Source organism: Hippopotamus amphibius, chromosome 8 (genome assembly GCF_030028045.1).
Source record: "Hippopotamus amphibius kiboko isolate mHipAmp2 chromosome 8, mHipAmp2.hap2, whole genome shotgun sequence".
In the NCBI taxonomy this organism is placed as follows: domain Eukaryota; kingdom Metazoa; phylum Chordata; class Mammalia; order Artiodactyla; family Hippopotamidae; genus Hippopotamus; species Hippopotamus amphibius.
In genome coordinates, this window is record NC_080193.1 from 83553171 (window position 1) to 83572373 (window position 19203).

Below are 19203 nucleotides of genomic sequence, written 5' to 3' on the forward strand. Positions count from 1 at the left end.
CACGTCCTTCCCCCTGATCAGCACACAGCGGCTCTTTCTCCGCACTCAGGTCTCAGCACGTGTGTCCCTCTGCAGAGGTGGCCTCCCTGCCTACCCTGTGCCGTGCTGCCCCACCCCTGCTCCTTCATTCTCTCTCATCACCGCCTTATTGTTGTGGCTCTGATCCCTCTCGGAAATGACTTTGTTGCCTCCTGGCTTATTTTCTGTCTCCCCTCTAGAGTATAAGCTCCAGGAGGGCAGGGCTCTTGGCCATCTTATTTACAGTTCTATGCCCAGCACTTACACAAGGGCCTGGCGTGTGGTGGGACCTCAGTAGCTATTGGTGTGATTGGATGAAGGGTGGTTACGAGGATGAAAGAATGATTAGCATCGGGTCTGGCACAGAGTTGGGACCAGCAGGTGAAAGTTACCTTCATCTCGCTCCCCACCCCCCTCACAAAATATAGAGGAAAAGAATTTAATCTATGCTGTCGCATCTTGAATATATTAAAGACATTCAGTTACGCCAAGTATAGTAAATCATATCTAGCTGTGTACAAGGTAGTCTCCAAAAAAGTATTCATTAAATGTCAGATGTAAATATTTCTCGATCTCATTTTTCAGGTTGTCCTTGCTGGAAGGAACCATGAATTGGCATTTTTCCTTCTTCCTCGTGGCCACCGTGATGCTGCCCTCTGTGTGCTCCCAGTTCAACCCGCTGTCTCTGGAGGAACTAGGCTCCGACACAGGAATCCAGGTGTTCAATCAGATTGTCAAGTCCCGGCCTCATGACAACATCGTTGTCTCCCCCCACGGGATTGCATCCATCCTGGGGATGCTTCAGCTGGGAGCCGACGGCAGGACCAAGAAGCAGCTCACCACGGTGATGAGATACGGCGTAAACGGTACGGGCGCCCGGGCCTGGCTGGCGGGCCTTGCAGAGGTCCTGGTCAGGAGGGCCCCTGGCTTGGTCTTCACTTACTGCACGGAGGAGCAGAGCAGCCAGGAGGGGTCTCACTGGTGCCCCCGGGCTTGAGGGCCAGGCTTCTCTGAGGGTCAGTGGCAGTGCTGGGAGTTAGGAGAGCTGGGCTCTGGTCTCTGTTAGTAGCTGTGGGGCTTAGGGCAGACTTTGATCTCTCAGTGCTCCTGTTTTCTCATCTCCAACAAGAAAGCTTCCCACCTGCCCCGCCTCCACGGGGTACAGGGCTCAGAACGCACTCTGGCTGTGAATGTACTTTTAAATCCGTAAGCCGGGGAGGGGGTGGGTGTGACGGCGGAGGGCAGCGCAGGGGAGCCTTGTGATGCTGGGACGGCTCTGTGTCTCAGCGGTGGTGGTGGACGCACACGTCTCCGTGGGGGAGAGAATCGCACAGAGGCTGCCGTCGCCACCCTGCCCATGCGTGCACGTAAAACAAGTGAACGAGCTCTGGGGACTGCACCCGTGGCAGTTTTCTGGTTGTGGATCTACATCCTCCTCTCGTGCAAGATACTACCATTGGGGGAGACTGGGGGAGAGATGGAAATACGTGGGACCGCCTTGTATATTGTTTTGCAACTTCCTGTGACGCTGTCATTGTTTCAAAATAAGAAGCTGTAAAAGAATTTTTTAGAAAAGTAAGGCCCAGTAGGAATGGTTTTGTTTTCTTGAAAGACAATCCTCTTTTATTACCTATTTAAGCTTAAAAGCTTACATCTCCTAGTGCTGTTGCTCAGCTTCAGCTCAGGTTTTCTCACCCAAGTCCCTGTCCACCACCTTCTCCACAGCGCAGGGCATGGGGGCAGTGCTGGCCTTGGAGCCCTTCTTTGGCACCAGCCTGCACCGTGACCTTGAGCAAGTCACTTCTCACATCTAAGCCTTGGTTGCTTTATTGGGAAGCGAGGTGTTGTCCCACCCACATTCGTCCACTCCCACTGGCCGTAAAGTTCTAGGAACCTTGACCACGTTGATGCCTTCGCTGGGAGAGGAGGAGAGATGGGGGGTTGCGTATTTCAGGGCCTCCCTCTGTGCCCCCAGTTTGATCCTTCTCACCGTAGCCCCCAGGGCTGCCAGCGTTAGGTGCCTGCCCGCCCCACTCTGTTTACAGAGCATTAAACTTTTGCTCGAGTTTGCAGTTTGTTCACCTGTTGGAAGCACGGGAGAACTAAATACTTTGAACGCGCTGTGCTGCCCCTTGTGTGGAAGCCCAGAGAACTCTTGGCGATTTATAGCTTCGTAGCGAATCACCCGTGGGGTTCCTGGCCTCTGCCAGCAGCGTTCCCAAAGAGCAACTGGATTGTTGTTTGTTTTCATGCCGAGCCACATTCATTTTAAGTAGTGTTTCTAAAGTTTTGGCAATATTGGTCTGTTGGCCACTTCCCTCCACCCCCACTGCTTCTTCCCACATGACAGACTGGTCCAGGGGAGCCCGGGTGGCTTTGCAGGCCCTGGTTTGGGCTCAGCGTCTGAGAACTCACGACAGTGGCGCTCTGATCGAGGGCGGAGGTAGGACAGTCTGGGGCAGAGGAGGATCTGCCCTGATCTTTTCTGGGCAGGAGACCGGGGCCCGCGGAGGAGGCTGTGCGGCTGAAAGGGACAAGTGCCGGCATTGGGCTCTGAAGTCAGCGGGTCCCTTGGTTATGCGATGTGCCTGCCCCTCAGAACCCATGAGGGGTGTAGTCTCCAGAGGCCCCACAAAGGGCCAAACCGTGGGGCACTTACCTGCCGTTAAGTGCGAGTGACAGGTTGTCTCTGCAGGGGGCCGTCCAGGTGACTCTGCGGTTGTTTTGGGACCGTGTCATTTCGAAAAGACTCCAAGCAAATAAGACAGGTCTGTAATTCGAGCTCTCTGTAGGAACACATTTCATCCTTTATAACTTATTTCTCTCATTTTCATGCTCTGGAACTCAATGGAGCATGTATGAGTGGCTCATGTAAGATAAAGCTTACGTTGCCATAAAATTAATCCCCTTACTTTGTGAGCTTGGTATCAAGTAAAGATCACTTTGTTCTTGGATGGTGGCACATGGCAGTTTTTTATAGTCTTTGTGATGCTTGCTTTATACCTTTTTCTTTCTTTTTCCCCAAAATAGAGAAAAGAAATCGCATTGTTCAATCCCTGGCAGGAAAGGAAATAGCGCTTGAGACTGTTAAGGAAGAGAGAAGGGATTAGGAGGAGACCTTTTGGTTTATTCCCCCGTGGCGACAACACTGAAGACTCTTCCAGTTTCTCTATTGACCTGGTGCCAGGAGAGTCTTCCAGGAGAGCGAGGTCTACGTGGGGAAGGTGTGGACAAGGCCTGGAAGATGCCTGCTTTGGGGCTAGAAACGCAGTTGATCTTTCGAAGCTGTTAATGGTCACACTTCATTTTATGCCCCCTCTTTTCTTAACAGAAGGCCACTGAGAAAGCAGATGACTTAGTCTCTTGCTGCTCATACTCATCTTGTTTATACTGTTTGTATTTGCTGTAATATAGAAGATATAAAAAAAACACCAAAAAACCTTCCTACGTTCTCGTGGAAATATTGCTGCATTCTCTCCTTTCTCCTTCAGGAGTTGGTAAGGTGTTAAAGAAGATCAACAAAGCCATCGTCTCCAAGAAGAATAAAGATATTGTGACAGTGGCCAATGCTGTGTTTGTGAAGAATGGGTTTAACATGGAAGTGCCTTTCGTCACGAGGAACAAAGATGTGTTTCAGTGTGAAGTCCGGAACACAGACTTCGAGGACCCAGCCTCCGCCTGTGACTCCATCAATGTGTGGGTTCGGAATGAGACCAGGGGTGAGTGGCCATGGTTCCCGGGAACAAGCGGGTGCGACTTTCTACTTAGTGAATGCAAGCGTGAGTCAGGCTCTGAGAGCCTAGCTGGGGTCAGTGAGTCCCGTGGCCCTCCCTTTGTGAAAGGCCTGGACCCCACTGACTGCTCCGTCCTTCCTCTCTCGGGGGCACCACGGCTCAGTCTGCCTTCCTGCCCTTTTCCTGCCGCTGCCACTTGCGCCCGGTGGGAACTCGTCTCCCTGTGGCTCGGGCGTCCGAGCGGATACAGCCCCGAAGACTTTCTTCCTGCTTTGCAGCATCTCATCTCCAGAGTCCCCGCCCACAGGCCCTTGTCTGTTTGGAAGGTTCTTTGCTTATCCTTCCTGCTTCTGTAGCTGCGTCCCCTCTGCCGGGAATTTGGGATTGTCTTTAAGATTTGGGACTGAGCTCTCCCCACACCTTCCTTGCCGTGTGTATTGAAGTATAATTGATGTACAGTATTATATAAAGTACCAGGTGTATGATGCAGTGATTCACAGTTTGTAAAGTTTCTACTCCGTTTATAGTTATTATAGACTATTGGCTATATTCCCTGTGTTGTACAGTACATTCTTGCAGCTTATTTTATATGTAACGGTTTGTTCCTCTCAGCCCCCAGCCTCTATGTTGCCCCGCCCCCCTTTCCTCTCCCCTCCCCTTCCTCGTCCGAGGAAGTAGGTCACCCCACCAGTTACGATGGGCATGTGACGATCCACGCCCGTGCCCTGCATCCACGCCGTTGGATGATTACTTGTGTACGTGCCTCTCCCCCCCCACGAAACGGAAGAAATGTCTAATGTCAGTGTTTTTAGCCTGTTAATTTGTAAACTGCAGGTTCAGGTGGAAACACTCAGGAGGAGCAGTAGGTCCAGAACAACGAAGGAAAGTTAAGGCTAGAGGTAGAGATTTGGGAACCATTTTTCAGCAAAGGGGAGAGGTAAGGTCATAAGGGTGGAAGCAAAAGAGATTCAGTAAGGAGAATAAGCCCAAAGACAAAACGTGGGGAAACTCTGGCTTTTCAGGTCATGTCTCTCAACGCATGGTTCCTGGGGTGCCCACATCAGAACCACCCGGGGCGTGTGGTTAGAATGCTGATCTCTGGGGAATTCCCTGGTTGCCCAGTGGTTAGGACTCAGCTCTTCCACTGCCGAGGGCCCGGGTTCAATCCCTGATCAGGAAACTAAGATCCCATGCTGGAAAAAAAAAAAAAAAATAGAAAAAAAGAAAAAAAAGAATGCAGATCTCTGGACCCCAACCATCTATGGATGCAGAATCCCTGAGGCAGGGGCCTAGCATTCTACACTAAAGTAAGTCCTCCCCCAGTCTCCCTCCAGACTTGTAGATGTGACTATCTGCGAACCATGTGAGGGGCTAGAGAAGAGCCGGACGAGGAATGTTCTGGCGGGTGGAGGAGAGCCAGGGTGGTTTTGGTAAACCCGTGACATCCCTTCTCACCAGGATCTGCATGGTGCAACCTGGTCTTCCTTCCTGAAACCATGAAATAATCAGGAAACCAGCAAATCGGAGGGGGTTAGTGTGTTTTTCTGTGCTCATAGGTCTAAGAACAGAGAGGTAGGAAGCTCATGGCACTCAGAGGCGGGGTGGCTGTATGATGTGACAGGTCAGTGCCCGCCCAACCTTCTTCTTTCCTCTGTCCTGGAAATAATAAGTCCCTCAGGACGTCACCCGACAGTTTCAAGCCACTTGAACACACACTGACACAATGCATTGCCCTCAGCATCTGGGAAAGGGAAACCAATGAGGCTGGAAAAGTGCTTTTCAGCCCTGCAGACCTAACTTCCGCTTTTAAACAGATTTTTGTACTCTCTTTACTCTTCTGAAATGAAATTTGTAGCTCATATAACCTATGCACACGTACACAAACTTTAAAAAAATTAATATAATGCCAAACTGTAATGCCAGGAAAAACAAAAGTAATTTATAGATGTAGTTCAGTAGATAAACCCTTGGGTACAGCCACCCCTGAATACGTTAACAGTCAGATACTTAGAATAAGAATTGACATGGGAATTGACGTTCACTTTGATGGTGAATTGACAGCCACAAAAGCAGACCAAGACAGGTACACTGCACTGGCAGCAAATAAAGCACAGGCTGTTACCATCGTTGATGCAGTTTTTTCTGAAACGCTGCAAAACTCTTGGTAAATATCCGAGCAAAAGAAGTAGAGTTCCACTTGGTTTGTGTGGTAGTCACATTCCTGGCAAATTCAGCATACATTAAAAGTATGCAAAATAAAAGATACTTTGTGTTTACACGGGAAAAAGAGTGAGGTTCTGGGCTCAGAGAAAGGTGAGCAGGTTTCTCATGAACATGACTATGCATTTAAAGTTATGCAGGAAGCAGGACAGTTCATTGTGTGGCGATGTTTTGAACATTGCAGGACATGTAGCATTTCTGGCCACTGTCTCTTCAACCAGAAACACTCCCCAGAAATTTCCAAACTGCCCCACTCAGAGGCCCTTGCGTACATGCGAGATCTCAGAAGGACCCTGGAGATCACACAGTGTACGTGCAGAAGGCCACTGCTGGGTGCTGACAGATCCTGCCCTGCCGAGGGTGGGGGAGCCTTTCCCGCATGCTAGGGATTTGGCGATGGCCCAGCTAGGGCTGCCCTGCCACCCCTCTGCAGCCTCAGCTCCAGCCACGTGGGTGCCCTCCCAGTCTCTCATACTTGCCACCTCCCCTCCATGCATCCTGCTACCTAGAATGCTTTCCTTCCCCATTGCCCCTTGCCTATTCATTTCGCACCATTTCATAAATGGCATAATAGTTACAAGCCTGCGTGCCCAGTTTGAATCTCAGCTCTGCCATCTACTGGCTGTGTAGCATTAGGCAGGTTATTTAACCTCCCTGTGCCTGAGCATCCTCGCCTGTAAAATGGAAATGCAGTAGTGGTACCTATTAGAATTGTTATAATAACATTAAGGTTGTTTTAGGAATATAAATACTATGCATAAGTCATTTGGCAAAGTGGTTAGCACTTTGCAAATGTTCAATGAATGTGAGCTGTTTTTATAGCTGTCGGCTCAAGTGGTACTTCCTCCATCCATTGGGGAACCCATCCACCCTTGATCTCACTGACCAGATCGGATCCCCCTCTTATTTGACCTCACACCCTTAAGTACTTTCACTTGAGGGTATTTATTACAATTGCATTGCCAAGTCACTTATGTCAGCCTGCACCTCCCTCTAACCTGAAGCTTTTTGAGGGGCAGGGTTTATTTTTGTTTTGTTTCGTTTTCTTACCTAAAAGAGTTTCAGGCACATGGCAAGTAGACATCCAAGAATGGATGCGTGGATGGATGAGTGGGTGGGTGGGGAAGGGTTGGATGGGCGATGGATGCATGTTTACGGCAGTTATTGATGGCAGGTCCCTCGTGGGCCTCCTTGCCTCTAAACCATGCATTTCTTACATTTCTCTTTTATCCTTTCTTTTTATTTCTTTATACCCCCTTATTATATCTTAGTTCTACCAGTGGCGATAAGAGGCTTTGTTTACCTCAGGAAAAAAGCGCAGAAGAGATTCCTTCAGACCCTTGCTGTACACCAACAGAATGCCGAACATAGAGTCTTAGGCATAATTTTTAAAAAATGAATGACAGGGCTCTTGCTCTTGTGCAGCTCACAGTTTAATTGAGGGAGACAGACGTTACATTTGGCTAGAATAAAATGCCACAGTGTGATGGTGGCGCTGAGCATTAGGCTTTATGGAAACTCCAGGAGGTGGGGAGCAGTGTCAGAGAAGGGATATTAGAAGAGGAGACCACTGAGCTATGTATGTCCCAAAGGCAAGGAGGAGTTGGATTGGGTAGAGGTCCCAGCAAAAGCCTTCACTATCAGGAAAACGAACTCTCAAGAGCTTGCTATCACTGGAGCCCAGAGTTCTCACTGCCTTCCCGCAGGACAGAGTCTGTTCACAGCGGCCGCCTTGCATGGAATGATGGCTATTTATAGCGCATGTATTTTCCTTCCAGATCCTGATCTAAGGTGGCGTTGGCGCCCCCTTGTGTAAGTAATGAGCATGACTCTGACTTAGCGCACTGTGTGTCAGGGAGTCCTTTGGGTGTGCTTCTTTATTATGACTTATGTAAACATCTGGTTGTTGTACATCTGAATCTTCTTGAGCTTCATTTAAAAGGACTTAAAGCTCTCTATGCTGAATTAGATATTCTTGCTTCTTCAGAAGCCATTGGTGTTACTCTCTCCATTTAATGTGTTGCAACTTGCATTTACGTTATGTGCTTTTTAAAAAAGTTGGACTAAAAGCTACAGGGAACTAATTTTTAATAGCTTTGATTATTAATGATCTCTCTTAAACCCATCCATACACACACACACATATGAACACACAGCTGAATCTTTAAAATCTCTTTTATCCAAGCAAAAGGAAGCTAAATGAAAATCCAAAGCTTCAAGCAGAGATAGCACTTGAGAAGGATCTTCGTGCCTTCACAAGAGCATCCTGGAATTGCAGCAGTTGTGTTGGCTCCTTCACTCCTGCAAAAACAAGCTGGACCATCGCAACAGCGTGTGAAGAGCATTTTCCTTCACCATTGGTTTTTCTGTACCTATCCCATTTCTTTTTATCTCTGTAACATGAGCCTAGGTGGATCCCTGACCCATAAATACAGACACCGATTTAAGTAGCTCTGTAATAATCAGGGATTCCAAACTAATGCTCAGCATTCCTAAAATCTTAAGAGAAGTTAAGCATTTGCCTGTGATAAACATTCCACAGGCTGAAACGTTCCCTTATTTTTAACTGGGGTTAAATTAACCTAGCGGTTAAAACAAAGCAACACAACAACTGTTTATCTTGTGCCGACCAAAAGCCCTTACTGGCAGGCATGTGTGTTAGTTATTATCAAAAACAGAGCAATTAATTATTAAGTATAGCTTATGCGGATGAGTACAATGTTCTTAAAATGTGGGGCTTATAGGGAATTAGTTGTAAAAGTATTTCTTGATGAAAAGTTTGGTAACCCTAAACAGAGGGTCTCTGAAGTCTTTTCTGGTTCTCTGATTTTTAACTTGTTTTCAGCCTTTAATTTTTAGCGAGGAAAAAATTAGAAGGGACAAGAGGATATTATAAAACATTCTTTTAAAAATCCTTGAACTTTTAAATGTTACAAATCTTTGAATCTTAAAATTTCTCAGATTTTTCATTGCCCCCTGACCCCGCAGCTGCCTTTGCCCCCAGATGGACTGCCAGTCACGCGTGTCCTCCGTGTCTGTTCTCTGACTACACAGGTATGATCGACAACCTGCTGTCCCCAGAGCTTCTCGACGGCGTCCTCACCAGGCTGGTCCTGGTCAATGCCGTGTATTTTAAGGGTTTGTGGAAATCACGGTTTCAGCCCGAGAACACAAAGAAGCGCACGTTTGTGGCAGCTGATGGGAAATCCTACCAAGTGCCAATGCTGGCGCAGCTCTCCGTGTTCCGGTGCGGTAAGTTCACACTCGGCAAGGCTCTCTTCTGGAGTGTGCCAGCTGTGGAAAGGCCCTCGAGTGCTCTCACTTAGTTCAAGAACAAGTTCAAGTTCAAGCCTTTATATTCTCTAGAAAGGGCAGGGGAGGGGAGGACAGGATGTTTTAAAAGCTCATGATAAGTCTTTGCATTATTTCCAAAGGTTATATACTAATATATAACGCATGTAACAGTTTTAGGCTAAAATTTAAAGATGAAAGGGTAATTCACAACGTAAGTATAAATGGACAATAAACGTGAATGCATTACCAACTCATCATTAGCAGTCTTAAATTACCAAATTAAAAATAAAAGTAAAAATTAGATTTCTTTTCCATGGATCAGATTAGCAGAACTTACGAAGACTGACAAAGCCCAGTCGTGGCTCTGGTGTGGGGGCACGTGGGCGCCCTTGAGTGCTGTTGGAGGTGGGGAACCATGGTCTGGAGGACTTTCTAGAAGCCCTGCCCCAGCAGTCTCACACCAAGGAACTTATAATCTGAAGATAATGATACACTAGCAAATAAATAGAAGCCATATATGTACATGTAGTGGAACACACATGATAATCAGATTTCTATAAGTAGAAAGTTATGTAATGTGTGGTTGATTTCAGAAAACAAGTTACAGAACAGCAGATGCTGTTTCATCTAGTTTATGTAAAATACATTCTACATATTCATATAGACATGTCTTGGAGGATGTTCAGGAAAATGTTAAGTGGTAGTATTTCAAATGATTATTTTTCTTTGTTTGAGTTTGGATTTTTTTTAAAGAACACGCGTCAGTTTTACAGTCAGGGAAAGAGAAAATGACCCATCTCTGCTGTCATTACCACACACGGGTAACTAAGGGTGGTGATTGTTTTTTAAACCTGCTTTCATTGAAGAAGTATTCATGGTCCAGTTTAAGTTAAACTTCTTTTGCCTCTATAAGTTAGCCTTTATGTTTCCAGTCTATATGTGGACATGTGGGCCCCAAGTATTCCTTTTGTATATATAGTACATATTAGATTAAGCACTGCTCAACATTTCTCCAGACGCCTAATTCTTTAAATTAAGGAATGACTCATGCAAAGGGACACAATAAAGTCACTTTTCTTCTCCCATGTCATTCACCAAGCTTCCAGGTAGAAATTTGCATTCACTCAATAAATTTTTTCAAGATAATGTGTATTTAAAAGTCCTGCAGAGGGACTTCCCTGGCGGTTCAGTGGTTAAGACTCCACACTCCCAATGTAGGGGGCCCCCTGTTTGATCCCTGGTCAGGGAACTAGATCCCGCATGCCCCTGTTTGATCCCTGGTCAGGGAACAAGATCCTGCGTGCCGCAACTAAACATCCTGCATGACACAACTAAAGATCCCGTGTGCTGCAACTAAAGATCCCGCATGCTGCAACGAAGATCCTCTGTGCCACAACTAAGACCCAGCGCAGCCAAATAAATAAATAAATATTAAAAAAAAAAAGTCCTCCAGAAAGGCATCATGCTAAGCAACTGAGAACAATAAAAGACTCTTTTTGTCCAGAAGTAATTTTCAGGTTACGTTGCCCAGGAGGATGTCATTGGAATGCTACCATGGCCACCAGCTCATATCTGAAGCAAAGCTATTTTATTTTAGGTCAATCTTTTTACACATTCTAATAAAACAAAATGTGATAAGGCCTCATCTACTGTATATTTCTGTTGCTGAAAAATAATGTCAATAGAGAATAAATCAGCAAGGCTTCTATAGACGTTCCCATGAAAGATTAAAATGTTTGTATTTGTAGGAATGGAACATGCTTTTCTTGAGTATATAGTATGTTCCCAGAGAGGGAGTTACATCTCCGAATGCCTTTTCAATTAAGAGCTGATTTTTCTAAGAATATGTCGGTGGGCCTTGTGGAAAGTAAAACGCAAATACGTTCTATGGTCCAAGATTCAAACTCCACGGCTCCACAGTGTGGGGGGGTCTCTTCCCCAGCCTTCCCCGATTCTTGCCTTCCCTTCTCCACCCTCTTCCGAGCCCCCGGGAGGCTGCATCAGTGGGCTTCCTTGCCCCCTGGCTTCCTGTTGGTTGGCTAGTGGGGCGAACCAGCGGGTGATGGGGTAAGGGAGGAGAGTGGGCTTGGGCACAGGCTTCCTAGCCCTCTCCCTGCATCACCAGAGCTGCAGGATCCCTCCACCCAAGGTCTCCTGCCATGAGGACCTGCCCAAGGGCTCTTTCTCTCCGGACCACCAGCTCTTCCCTTTGGCCCTCCCAGCCTGAGGCTGGTAATGGTGCCCCACTGCTGGTGGCCCAGGGTACCATCCCTCATGGCTCCTCTGTACCCTACCACTGCTTTATAAGTGGTCCCTGCATTAAACTCTGCTGAATTGACCCAGTTTGGTGTCCTGTCCGTTAGCTGTCGGACCTTGACTGATCTGTACTGAATTCAGAACAGAAACATGAAAGTCCCCATGCTCTCATTCCCTGCCAGGTAAACACTGTAAGTGGTCTGAGGCCATCCTTCCTGCCCCTCTTTCTGTGCCTGTCATGGGTTTTTACTGAGTAACCTGGGATTGGAACCCAGCTCCATCATGGGCCAGGAGACAGAGTCCAGTGGTGTCATCTGCTCCCAGGTTTCTCTCTTTGGCCAGAAAAGCAGCTTTTCATGGGAAGATGGGGCAGGTTTGTCACGTGAAGAAAGCCCAGCAGTCCGTGGTGGCCCCAAGCAGGCATTTGTTTTCATGACTATAAACCACCCAGCTGGTCACTTCTGACCGTTTTCTGTCTTACCACAGTCTGGCCCACAGGACCAGCCAGGGCTGAGAGGCAGGTGGTCCTGACAGCTGAGCCAGGCCAGGCTGCCCGAACTCACTCACTCACTCACTCACTCAGCCTCTGGTGCTACCTGCCCAGTGTCTTCTGGGCCTCAGCCAAGCCTCACCATCCTTGGTCACTTTGCCAGAACACTGCCATTCCATTTACCCATTTTTCAGCCTTCCTGACTTTTCCTCCAAGATGTTATCAAGGTCTCTGAGAGGATTTCCATGGTAACATTAAGGGAGAGGCTGGAAAATAGGAGGGGAAAACCCGTCTGACTTAAGTCCTGTGAAGTGTAAGCACTTTGAGGGCAGAAACTTTTCCATTAAAGAAAAAAAAGAAGCCTTAAAGTTAGTAGAAGTGTATTTCATATTCATTGCAAAATCCTCAAATACAGCAGTGTATAAGGCAGAAAGTAAATGTTACTCTATAATCCCATTTCCCAGCATAAAACCTCCTGTTAAGTGCTAGGTATATCATTTGAGGCTTTTTCTATGGGTATGTAAAATTTGTCTATCCAGCTTGTAATCCTAATACATAGGAGTACACTATAATTTCTATTCTGTAATCTACTTAATTCATTAGACAGTCCGTCTTGGAAAACTTTTTATGTCAGTTCGTGTGGATCTGTTTGATCCTTTTATCAGCTGCATAATGCTCCATAATGTTATAAAAGTATCATGATACCTTAGGGATGGCCATTTACTTTTTTCCCTATAACAACACGACCGTGAGCATTCTTGTACATAAATCTCTAGATATTTGTGTCAGAACTTCTAAAGGTAATGTCCTTGGGTAGGAATTGCTGAATCAAAGTTGTTACAAATTTTTTGTTTTTATGGTTATGAATTTAGATTTAAAAGACTGTTTTGCTTTGAAAAAGGCCACAAAGAATTCCAAACACACATATGGATGTATATATACATATGTGTCTATGAATATACAGTATGTTTCCAGCTCTCACTCTCATACCTACGTATCCATATTATGTCTCTATTTAATTGTCTACTAAGTTCTAGTTGCACAGATAACTATACTATTGCTCTTGTCATCTAGTTTTCTCTGCAGTGTTCCTTTGCCCAACAAATGGTACCAGTACTCACCGAGTTGCTTAAACCATTCCTCCTTCCCCATCAACTCTCCCCAAACTCCCTTTCCACTGCAGCCTGAATATAGAAAGTTTTAAATCTTCTCCAAATTTTCAATACTTGATTCTTTGCCTGTTATTTCTCATTAAAGGTTTTTGTTGATCATCATTCATCTAAGAGAAAAAACCAATTTCCCCCTTTTCACCTCTTCCCTTTTTATTTTCTTTAATTAAAAAATTTTTTTTTTAATTTTTTATAAATTTATTTATCTATTTTTGGTTGCACTGGGTCTTCATTGATGTGTGCGGGCTTTCCCTAGTTGTGGAGAGCAGGGGCTATTCTTCATTGCAGTGCACAGGCTGTAGGCTAAGCATGTTCCTGCTTAGGGTATTCACACTTGATCTTCCTCCTTCCAGCTAACTCTTTCTGACATAATTGTATGTCTGGTTCCTTTGTGCATTTAGGTCTCAATCAAAGCTTCATCCGAGAGATCCCTGAACATTCAATCACATAATGCTTTGGGGCACCTGTTATGTCCTGTTTCAGGTACTCAGGGCCAGGTACCTGGGGTTCAACAGTGAATAAGACAAACTAGCTCCCTTCCTAATGAAGGATGGGACAGATCCACAATACACAAAGAAATACTAGGCAGTGTCTGAGTAGAATGTAAATACCATTAGTCCCCTCCAACAAAACTAATAGGAAATCACTTTCTATAACAATACTGCACATGAGACATTCTTAAAACATACATTTTCAGATAAAAAATTGTGAGATCTTCCCAGACCAGGGCTTGAACCTGTGTGCCCTGCATTAGCAGATGGGTTCTTAACCACTGCGCCACCAGGGAAGTCCCTTCCCTTCTTTTTAGAATGAATGGGCCTGCTGCATTCACATCTTTATGTACTATTCCAGGAATTATCCTCATTAAAGAACGGTCAGTTTGCTTCCCAGGTGTTCAAGGATGGAGGGCCTGGGGCAGGAAGAGGTCTGGGATGGTGACAGCCTCCCTGCTCTGACACAGGGTTCCCAAATACCTCTTCCTTGCCTGGTTCATTCCACCTGGGAGCTGTGCCCCACTGCAACAGGTGTGGTTTCTCCTGGTGGATTGAGTCAACACGCAAGAAGTAAAGTATCTTACAGAAGCTGCTCACACACACAGATGAAGGCTTTTTGCTGTGTGCAGCCACTGGGTTGAGTTCTAGGCGTGTATTTTCTCATTTAATTTTCACAACAGCTAGGTACTATCATCCCATTTTGCAGGCAGAGAAACTAAGACTTGGAGTTTAGGAACTTGCCCACGTCCCTGAGCTAGTATGTGTCTGAGCCAGGCTTTGAATCCAGGTCCTATAACTCCAGGTCTTGTGTCTTTAATCTTTGGCCTCTGTAAAACCTTGCTATGAAATCAGTGCTTCAGTGATCTGGTGGATGGAGAGGAAAGGTGTTATTTTGTCCCGTGGCTCTACTTGTAAAGCTAAGCATGGAAGGGGCGTGTGGACGGAGCCATGCAAGCCGATATTTGTCATCAGCTCCCATGATCAGAAGCAGAAGTCGGACCGGGGAGAAATGGGCCATCAGGCAGATGCGCGTGACCAGAGGCAAAACGGTTAGCAGTTACTCACTTTACTGATCAGTTAATGATGTGTCCCGTCCAGGCTGGGTTCCCTGCTAGAAGCGGAAGCTCTCAGCCCACCTAGAACACACACCAGCTCATAACTTTTCATTTTTCATGACCCTGATCCTTCAGAACAGTCAACATTTCTAGAAATGGTTAATGAATGCCTCCAGGTCCTTATTTCATGCCCTGGAGCAGTCATTTATTCACAACTTCCCAAGTTTCACAGTTTCTAAAAATGAGCTCTACCAGCGTAGGAACCTGATGTTTTCTTTGAGGATTAAGGGCTTATTAGGAAGTGCATTGTTTTTTTTTTCTTCTCACTTTCCCGTCGATTTTTCAGTTTCTGCTGAGACCATTTTATTATGCGGGGTAAAAGTAAAGGTGAAGAATCCCATCTTGGATTCTCCGGCGGCCCCGAGACAGAACCCGGGCGAGCGTGAGAGTCCACGTGTGTCCTGAGCTAGGGCCAGGTGCCCTGGTGCCTGCGCAGCCCCGCAGGCGAGGGCGGCACATGGGGACAGGAGACACCCGGATCCCCAGGAATCGCCTACGTATTTCTTCCTCAAGGTGAAGCTGTCGTGGTCTCCTGTAGTGTCACGTATTTGAAGAGCTTCACCGTTTTTATCACATTTTACAGCTAAAAGTGTTTGTTATATAATGAAGACAAAGTTCTCTGCCTCTTCCTCCCTCGGTGCCTAGCTCCCAACCCCTGTCTACGGAGAACTGGCTCATCGAAGCTCCTTGTCTTAGATGCAGTGATTAGCAAAGGTCGTCCCCAAAGAAAAGACAAGTGACAGTCGTGAGAGAAACGTTTTGCCTGCTTTCTCTTTTTTCTTATTCTTAACTGTGTTGTCCTTCTGGGTCAGTCAGAGGAGGAGGAAGAGGGGGCCAGCGTTCACCGGGTGCCCACCATGGGCCGGGCCCTGCTGAGTACTTTGTATGTCTTCTCATTCCATCATCACGGCAATCCTAGGAGCTGTTCTTGCTCTCCTCCAAACCAGGAGGCACGTAGAGCTTAAGGAACCTCACCAAGGTCACTGAGGTCTTCTTCAAAAGCTGGAAGTGTTTAAGAAAACATTTCAGACATCCACCGTAATCTGGAAATGCTGGTTTTCCATTCACCTAATTAATTCTCACCTAATTAATTCTTACAACTTTCTCATCGCATGCCTAATGTAAAGGTTTCATGGGCTCCTAAAGCATGCTCCGTGGAAGGCTCCTTTCCCGGGGAGTTCATGGCCTCTCTGGGCCCCACACCCATGCCCTGGGCTTCTCGCCGGTGCCCGTCACAACTGCCCTTGTGTCTGCTCTGATGGGCAGTGCTCAGCTGTGCTAAATGTTTTGAAATATTTTACATGGGATAAAAGGGTTCTAAGGTCAAATTAGTCTGGGAAACCTGGGAATAACTAGAGTTAAGCAGTTTTCTTCAGGATATCTCAGAGCCTTCCTAGTCCTGGTGTACGTTATGAGTCTGCAAGAGGAATTGAGTGGCCGGTGCTTCCTAAGCTTCCTGGGATGTGGAATACATTTCGTCTGCCGGGTGTCTTGCAGGTTGTGTGTGTTCTCTAGACAACATTCTGAGAAATGCTTGTTTAAATCATTCTTGGGTCTTTATCAGTAAGCACAAGTACCAGAAACCATCAAAAAGCCCTAATGGTAATTACTGGAACAGATGAAGAGTGAGCAGGGAGACCACGAGTGAACAGGGATCCTCTTTGGCAATGGACATACTGAGTCCATGCTGAGTCCTGGTCCACTTCTTTGCCACGTGTCCCTTGGCAAGTTACTTAATTTCTCTAATTGTAGCCTCCCCAGCTGTAAGATAGGACCATTTATACCTACCTTGTGGGGCGCTGTAGATTCTAAATGCGTTGGAGTGGTTGGTGTAGGCCTGGCGCAGACTGGACCCTAAACAGTGGAAGCCGTTGACCCCCTTCACATGCACCCGGAGACTCCGCTGAAAGCATCGTTCTTAGGCAGCTCAAAGTCATTCCTTCATCCATCTGATAAGGGTCAACTTCTTGCAAAGCACTGTCAACTTCTTGCAAAGCACTGTGTTCTAAGTGCCTTGTGATCTAGTTAAATTCTACTCAACAGAATGGACATGACTTTAGTGACGGCCAAAGACATTCTGTTAAGACATATCTAGACTAAAGAATTCTTTCCCAGGAAAGGAGGAAATAACTACCCATATCTCTGACTTTCTAAGGAAGCTATTTTTGGACAAGGGAACTTCTCAAACCGAAATCCTCTCTTCCCTCCGAAGCTACCCTGGCCATCAGCGACCACTCATGCCCCTTTTGAAGTCAGCAAGGATGCACTGAACCTGCCTCTGATTTTCTTAGGGTCTACAAGCACCCCCGGTGACTTATGGTACAACTTCATCGAGCTGCCGTACCACGGGGAGAGCATCAGCATGCTGATCGCGCTGCCGACGGAGAGTTCCACGCCACTCTCGGCCATCATCCCTCACATCAGCACCAAGACCATAGACAGCTGGATGAGCACCATGGTGCCCAAGAGGGTGCAGGTCATCCTGCCCAAGTAAGTAGCCCCTTTCCCTAAAAGAGGAAACAACGGGCGCGCTCGAGCCCTGGGAGTGGTTGTGTCAGATACCGGGCAACCGAAGGCTGAAATAGACACATCATGAAACCCGTTTTATTCTGCAGAAATTGCATGGTGGGAACACAAGGCTGTGCTTTTGTGAAAGTTGGTTTTCGATCCCTGTGCCTCTTACCTGGCAGGATAATGATGAGGGGCAGGGAGAGGAGGCCACCTGGTCTCTAAGCCTCCACAACACCACAAGCTCCTGTGCCACTCACTATAGGGGCTTTTAATATATCTCACTGTTCCAAAGACTGAAGAGCACACGCTTTTCATATCATCGTCTGACAGGTTGCTGAAAGTACAGTAAAGTTTAGTAGTGCTCCATGTGTTTTGATATGGAGTTTCATTTTAGTTACTTAAGTTTCAGCTGGAAGTTGCCAAAGACCAAGATCCAAAAGGTAGGTGATAAGGAAACATTTTGAAACCACCCAGGCAGTGTTCTTACGTTAGTATCTAGGGCACTTTTTCTGTCATAGCCTAAAAGTATAATACAGATGAAACCTGAGCTGTTAGAACTTGAAACCAAGGAAAAAGGAATCCCAAATTCTGTCTGAATCTTAAATTTCTAACAGGTCAGAGAACACTTTGCCCAGATCTGTGAAGCAGGCAGTGACTGTCTCCTTTTTTTTATAAACTTTTCAACATTATTGTTTTGTCAGTATCCAGGGCTTTAAACCACCCAGGCCTCAGTAGTGGTGGCAATACCTTCCAGTTCTAATAGCTTTTAATTCTCTAGTCACTGAGTTAAGTGATCAGAGGAGTACATTCATAATAAGTATTAGTAATTCTCCCAAGAGTATTTTTTTGTTGTAAAATAAGCCTTCACATAGGCAATGGTTGCTGTAAGTGAATCAGCTGGTGATGTACATAAGTTATGGTTATAATGGTACATTACTATACTAGCCTGTCTTTGATGAGAATCTGCTCACTTAGCCTTGCTGCTTTCCCACAGGATGTGATAAAATCTGGTGAAACATCCTCTGATGATAGATTTAATAACTGACATTTGCATATCTATAGCTGTAATGCCAGACAGTCCACAAAGAACCAAGAAATCCATATCATACCCAAATGAATACCGTTGTCCCTGTTTTAATGGTAAAGTGCCTCCAGAATCCCAACACGAATTAGCAGGAAGGTATCTCCTCTCTTTTGACCATCCCCAATCCCAGTAATATGGTGGTTCTTACAGCAGCCAAGATCATGGCTCTGTGGTTGGATATGGGGAAGAACTATAGATATTCCAGAATACCAGACACTCATCAACACCCAGCTACCGCGTCCAAGCTTGTATTTCTCTCCACATGACAGGCCAGTAAATCAAGAGATGAGTTGCTGGGGAAAGGAACAGCAACTTTATTCAGAAAGCCAGCAGACTGAGAAGATGTGGACTAGTGTCCCAAAGAACCATCCTACCTGAGATAGAATTCAGGCTTCTTTTATACACAAAGGGGAGGGAGTAAAGTCAAACATGTCCTGCTTCCTGTCAGCCTCCAGAGGGGATGTGTTAATTTCTCCTTTCTTGCAGTCATTCACAGGTGGCCCTGGTCAGGATGTCTCCTGTGAGCGAAACAAAAGTATTTTAGCTTAATGCTCCTTACCTGGGAGGCATTAAGAGATGGGCCGTTAGGTATAATTTAAGCTCGTAGGCAACATCCTTTTAATGAGCAACTTGTAATAGCACACGAAGGTTCTTCCCTGTTGCATCTCCCCGTCAGCATAAGAGAAGGTGCTTCTGTAGGTCTTCCTAGCACTGGGATGGGGAGCCTGTTGCCCATGAGGGTGAGGACACCCCTATTTGCTGCCACGGTGCCATTTTGCCAGGTATGGTTTGAGAGATGAGTTGTTCTCTGCTTACCT

At 46.2% G+C, this 19203-nt stretch overlaps 1 protein-coding gene across 2 annotated transcripts in view; it reads left to right on the forward strand.

Moving 5' to 3' along the window:
- The window catches only part of SERPINE2 (serpin family E member 2), a 57868-nt gene that overhangs the window by 32266 nt on the left and 6399 nt on the right, over positions 1–19203 (forward strand). The window contains exons 2-5 of one of the 2 annotated variants that reach the window (XM_057747117.1): positions 604–884; positions 3510–3737; positions 9027–9224; positions 17082–17280. In XM_057747117.1, coding sequence (XP_057603100.1) covers positions 626–884; positions 3510–3737; positions 9027–9224; positions 17082–17280 — 884 coding nt within the window. In that variant the 5' untranslated portion in view covers positions 604–625. The remainder of the gene's footprint in view (positions 1–603; positions 885–3509; positions 3738–9026; positions 9225–17081; positions 17281–19203) is intronic. The other variant, XM_057747115.1, reaches the window with a different exon arrangement.